The sequence below is a fragment of the Limulus polyphemus genome, unplaced genomic scaffold, assembly GCF_000517525.1.
Source record: "Limulus polyphemus unplaced genomic scaffold, Limulus_polyphemus-2.1.2 Scaffold1258, whole genome shotgun sequence".
Taxonomy (NCBI): domain Eukaryota; kingdom Metazoa; phylum Arthropoda; class Merostomata; order Xiphosura; family Limulidae; genus Limulus; species Limulus polyphemus.
Window position 1 is genome coordinate 101,824 of NW_013666868.1, and position 6,698 is coordinate 108,521.

General features: G+C 28.9%; 1 protein-coding gene across 1 annotated transcript in view; it reads left to right on the forward strand.

The window, feature by feature from the left end:
• The window catches only part of LOC106462815 (propionyl-CoA carboxylase alpha chain, mitochondrial-like), a 56,513-nt gene that overhangs the window by 19,054 nt on the left and 30,761 nt on the right, over positions 1–6,698 (forward strand). The window contains exons 5-7 of the mRNA XM_013922775.2: positions 5,702–5,755; positions 6,140–6,267; positions 6,565–6,601. Coding sequence (XP_013778229.1) covers positions 5,702–5,755; positions 6,140–6,267; positions 6,565–6,601 — 219 coding nt within the window. The remainder of the gene's footprint in view (positions 1–5,701; positions 5,756–6,139; positions 6,268–6,564; positions 6,602–6,698) is intronic.

Below are 6,698 nucleotides of genomic sequence, written 5' to 3' on the forward strand. Positions count from 1 at the left end.
GATAGATTTTAAAACTATTTTCAATCACTCGTTTGATTGGTATTGTAATCCATATAGCTAAATGTTTGTGTACTTTTTATTGCAGCATTTATTTTGTTTTGGATACTTCTTAGAACATTTCTACAAATAACCAATGATCCCTACTTTCCGTTAAAATTTTAATTCCTTTTTCCTATTTATTTGTTCAATTTTTATATGTCCATAGAATTGACACAACATCTACAAATGTTAACTTTGGACATATCCCTGATAGCTATAACTTTTACAAGAATTAAAACCACAATTACAAATTTATAAAATGTAATCCTTATTTTGGCCTATAGATAAATGTATAAAGCTGCCAAAGTGTGGATTAAATTTTATAAATTTGTGATTGTGGTTTTAATTCTTGTTTCGTTACTTTTTGTAGCAGGATCTTTAATTCATTTTAAAATTAATAATTTGTAACACTCTTGTTTGTTTACTTTTTATGTTATACTTGTATGAGGTATATACTTTACCTTTAAAAACTAGTGTGCATCTATCCATTGATATGTAGCTCCATCTGTTGGTTTGAATTGAGTTGAAAAAATATTTAAGTACGTGCATGATATATTTAACATTTATAAAAAGTCTTTATATATTTATTGGAATATCAAAAGCAGATACCCACAGATCAGTCACGTAAGCTGGAGAAATCTTGTAGCGATAGTCTGAGCTGTCTAGGGCCTAGTCCCACTGACGGGATCAGGTAGGTAGTAGACGAAACTTTGTAAACAAAATGTGGAGGATTTTTGAAACATCTTCCTCTGCACTTGTTTCTTTACAACAGGCAATTGTCATCCATTCTACAAAGTTTCCTCATGAATACTCTGCCTAAACAATCTATCAAAGAAAAAGTTTCTGTTTTAGAAAATTTGGATTTGTTATTCCAGAAATGGTAGCACATTTTTAAGTGAATTATTAGTATATATGTGCATTATATATAATAACCAATACTTTGAATGGTTGGTTTTTCACTTAGGAATTCAATAGATTAGTTTTTTGGCACATGAATTATTTAGAATCCTTGCCAATCCCTACTATTAAGTACTACTATACCTAATGATTATACTTTTTTATTGTATTGCCTTTGTGAAGAACACTAAGTTGTATTGATGTGCACTATTTTAGCATAGAACTACTGTGATTGATATCATTAAACTACTGTATGACAGGTGAATAAAATATATTTGGCTTGATGAGCATGTGCAAAGACTTAACATGAAAATGCTTGCATTCGAGTATATTTTACCATATTTTTATATAGTAATCTGTAAACATCATAACAGTCTGAAACTTTCAGTTATTGTTCTTGGACTTTAATTTAAAAACATTTTAAATTAATTTTGTCATTGCCATTTTCTGTTAAATGAGCTGTTATCTTCTGGAATTCCAAGTTTGTTTTTTTTCTCAGTTAACTAGATTTTATATATCCCAGTGAGTTTCAACTTGTACTTTGTTTATAGATGCTTGAGCAGCTTTGCTTACTTATACCTTTTGGTTCCACAGTTGTGAAGAGTATTTTTGTCTGAGAAGAAAGTAAAATGTTTGCGTAGAAGTTTAAGTTATCTATTACTTCATGTGAAAAGTGATACTTTAGTTTGGTGTATTGTGTGTGTGTGTGTGATGTTGACACTGGTTGTGAAAAGTTACATAACAAGTTAGAAAGCAGGATGTGCTTCTTATTAAAACAGAGTAATATCAAATTGTGTATGTATGGATGTGAAATGTCTCTTCTTAGTATATAGTACACTCCATGATTGTTGTTTAGAAGCAGATACCAATACAGCTCCTACACTTATTACATGTATTTACTATGATGGTAGAAATTAATAATATTAAAAGGTTCAAATGTTGCACAAACATTTGTACAAAGGTCAGTCAAATAGCAGGATATCTGAAGAATATGATGTTAGTAAAAAATATTTAATTATTCTTTGTTCATTTATCATAAAACTGATCAGTTTCTGTCTTTCTATTTTTCAAGAGATTAATAGGTTTTAAACATCTAAAATAAGTAATTAAAATCTGCACTATCTTTACCACTGTTAATCTCATTTCCATTGCACATGAATATATTCTCTTTACTGGAACAGAACTCTCTAACTTCAAGTTATGGAAAACTTCCTTAAAAATAACTTAGTTGTATTTAGTTAGTGAAGTACTTAATATATTATAGAAATTCCACATATAATAAAGATGTACCATACTGTTAAGATGAGGATTCTAATTTAGATCTCAATAACACAACAGACTAAAACTTCTTTTGTTTTAGCTATGCTGGATTTACCATTTCTAATAAATGATTAATTTTAGGAAAGTGTGTTTGTGTATGAAAATAGAAATGTCAATAATGAACCATTAGGATAAGCTTACCCAAAAATTCTTCATATTTATTTTTTAAAAGAAATACAATTGAGGAAATTTTCTAGATAGATCAAAATGTAAAGGTTTTTCATATGCTAATCCTCCTTTCACTTGATGAATAAACTTAATTTTCTTTACAAATGAAGTAAAGTGAAAAGAAATGTAAAGGCAACCATATTTTGAAGATTGTGTAATACTATTGAAAATATACTGTTTTAAGTTTTTGCTAACAAAGGAACATGTAACTCCTGTTCAGGTGTGAAATTACAAAAAAAAGTAGAGGTACTCGGCTGGGTGAAGTGGACCTGTTTATGAAAAAGAAAAAAAATCTACGATTAAACATAAAAAATGACAAAGTAGCTCAAATACATTCCAGTACTCAGTACCGGTGAGTATTGGTAGAATTACACTCCTGCTCTTGTCTCACTATTTTCTGATTATGATTAAGAGTCCAAGTGACAGCATAGCTGTAGGTATATGCCGTGAAAATTTAATTTGAAGATGTCACAAGAGTAAAAGTATATTGTTAAGTACAATAGTACTTAATAGTAGGAATTGACAAGGTTTCCAAATAATTCATGCACCAAAATACCACTATATTGAATTCTTAAGCATAAAACAGACCATTCAAAGTATTGGTTACGGTATATTATGTGCATATACACTAATAATATGCTAGAAAGATTGCTAACATTTATGGTATAACAATTCAAACATTTATAAAACAGCAACTTTTTTGTCCACTACCTACCTGCTCACATCAGTGAGGCTAGTCCCTAGACTGCTTGGACCATTGTTACAAGATTTCTTCAGCTTACTTGACTGGTCTATAGGTATGTGCTTTTGATATTCCAATAGATATATACAGATTTTTTATAAATGGTAAACATATCATGCACATACTTAAATACTTTTTAACTCCAATTCAACCCAACAGATGGTGCTACATATTGATGGATAGATGCTCAATAGTTTTGAAAGGTAAAGTATATACTTTATACAGGTATAACATAAAAAGTAAACAAACAAGAGTATTAAAACAATTATGAATTTTAAAATGAAGTGGGGATCCTGCTACAAAAAATAATGAGATGAGAATTAAAACCACAATCACAAATTTATAAAATTTAATCCACACTTTGGCAGCTTTATACATTTATCTGTAGGCCAAAGTAAGGACTACATTTTATAAATTTGTAATTGTGGTTTTAATTCTTGTAAAAGTTATAGCTATCAGGGATACGTCTACAGTTAAAATTGTGTCCATTCTATGAACAGATTAAAAAAAAAAAATTAATGGAAAGTAGGGATCATTGGTCATTTGTAGAATTGCTATAAGAAGTATCCAAAACAAAGTAAATGCTGCAATAAAAAGTACACAAACAAGTAAAGTGATACTAGTTGGATAGGTTTTAAAATGACTTTCAATCCCTACTTTGGTTGGCAAATTTAGACTGATTTATTTAGCTATACAGATTGCAATGCCAACCAAACTAGGGATTGAAAATCATTGTAAAATCTATCCAGCTAGTATTACTTGACTTGTTTATGTGCTTTTTATTGCAGCATTTTTTGTTTTGGATACTACTTGTAGCAATTCTACAAATGACCAACGATCCATACTTTCTGTTATTTTTTTTCCCCTATTTATTTAAGATTAAAACTCTGTTAATAAGTATACTGTTTATGGTTGGATTATCAAACAAATATGAAATATTTTACTTTAGTTTGTTGTGTAGTAAATGGAACCTAGTACATTTTATATATATACATATAAAGATATTATAATTGGTGTTGTTGAAAGAGCAGTTTAATAGACTTTTTACTAGTTAGACCGTTTAATTGATTACCTGCGAGAAGTGATAACATTGATTAGCATCTGTAATCTAATTAATTAATTAAATTACAATTAATCAAAATTAGTGTTTTGTATCATTATTTTCAATTGTTCTAACTACTCAAGTAATTGAAATACTGTTATAATTGTTTAAGCACAAACCTACATAGTGGCTCCCTGTGCTATGCACAATTTTAGCCATATCATTTTTTTTAACCTCAAGTTTGCTAAGCTCTGGTGAAGAGGAAAAGGAGCTGATGGTTTAAGCATCTTGGGCTAGATTGCCATTGACACTAAATTTGCTTGCTCTCTGTTTTGTATGGCAAAGCTACTAAGACTATCTGCCACTTTCACTAATTTTGATAGCTGCCACCACGTTTGTTTTTCTTGTATATACCATGATTTGAGATACATTGTACTAATTGATTAATCAATTAATGGAACTGTTGATTAATTGATTACCAATTACCATTAAATGGCCAGCTCTGCTTATTATATATATAGTTACTATTGTATTATTTGGAAAGAACCAATGGTACCATAACTGAAAGTTTGAATCCTTTGAAAAGACATCTTAGAGCCTGAAAATATGATGAAACAGTGACACCTAGTTACATAAGTTTTGAGTTGTGGACAAACTAAGTGTGTTTGAATAATTTCAGTGAAGCATACAAGGAAAGGAAAATGAGGTTTTAAATTTATTTGTTTTTTTAAGAATACATTTAACTTTGTAATTTGTTTAACACATTATACAACGTAACAAATAGTGGAGGTATAAGAGTACTAAAATATAGTTTATTTTAAAGCATTTTTATTCATTTTCAAATAAATGTTTAGTTGTAGTGATTTGTTAGTGTTGCATTATCAGGCATGTGGTAGCACTGCTTATGTAGGGATGGCTTGGATTGTTCATCAAAATGTTGAAACATCTCCTCAGTAGGTCATCAGAACTTTACAATACTATACAGTGTTTCCTTTTATAACTGTATCTATGTAATGATAGAGAATGCTATAAATATCATAGCAAAAAGTTTGAATTTCTTGTATGTTTTAGTTGTCAGTAACCAATACTTAATGAGTATTGTGACTATATATTTTTTGTAGTTTCTCTTTAGTAATCTTTTGTATTTTATTTGTAATTTCTATACTTGTATATATTTTGGGGAGAATTAATTATTTTATTGATTTCAGCTTTCATACTCCTTTTTGAGCCGTTTGCATTAAGATTCTTATGCTAGTTGCCAAACCTATCATGTAAAATTTTTGATACAAGATGAAAAGCTCGGGTTATAGGGTTTTTATCATCATGTTTCAAGACTTCTTAAACCTTTGGGTTTTTCTGACATCATGAATCTAAAACTTTTTAACATTTGTAAATTATGTATTTTTGTGGTATGAAAATTATTAAATGGATGAAAATATTAAAAGTTGTGTAAAGTATGCATAAATCAAGGTATTTTGAATATTCTTAAACAGGTACATCCAGGATATGGATTTTTATCAGAAAATATGGAATTTGCCAGAAGACTAGTGAGTTTTTTTTTTTCTTTTTAACCTGATAAGATAAACTAAAACCTTACTTACTCAAGCTTTAAATTTTTTTATGTATTACTTAAGTTGATGTAATTTGTCTTTATTTATATTAGTTATATTCATAGTACTGCAGTGGAATTATGTCAGTATCAAAAAACGTTTTTTAGAAAACAACCCAGTAATTGCTATGAAATAATATGAGACCAAATTAAAACCACTAAGCTGATTTTATGAAAATAAAAGTACTAAAGTTTTGTAATACTTTATTCAGAACTGAACCATATTTTTTAGCAAGAGATATTCTGTTGAACGAAAGACCGTTTGGGCAACAATTAAAAACAAATTGTATAGTTTACAGACTAAATGAACTCTTGCTTCTAGAAATGCAACAAGGTAGAGAATGAACCTGTTATAACTATCAAAAAGTCAAATGTAATAAAATTAACCCCAGCATTCTTTGCTATTCTTTTACTCTCAATTTTATCTCCCATTGCCTGGATGGCTTTTGAGTTAGGCCCGATAAAGACGACATTATCTTCTACCTTCAGGGTTAAAATACAGTAGGCCATTAGATTTGTCTTCCTTCTTTGGTGACGTATAAACAAATGTTTTAATTTTGATTTTTAATATTAGTTTTATCATTCATTAAAAAATTAAAGATCTTCAAGAAAAGTTGATATTAATTCATGACTCATTTTCTAAGTTCAGTAAAAAATACGTTTTTTATCATACAAATTCAATGTAGAAATAAATGCTGAAATTGAAGTCAACATTCACATTGTACTAGTAATTTTTATGAATAACAGATGTAAAATTACCCCTGGGTTTGATGGTGTAGTGAAGGTAAGAAAATGATTATCATTCTATCCACATTTGTAATAATTTTAATGCTTAGTTTAAAGCTTATCTTTTCAGATTTGCTTAAAGGCTACCTAGCATA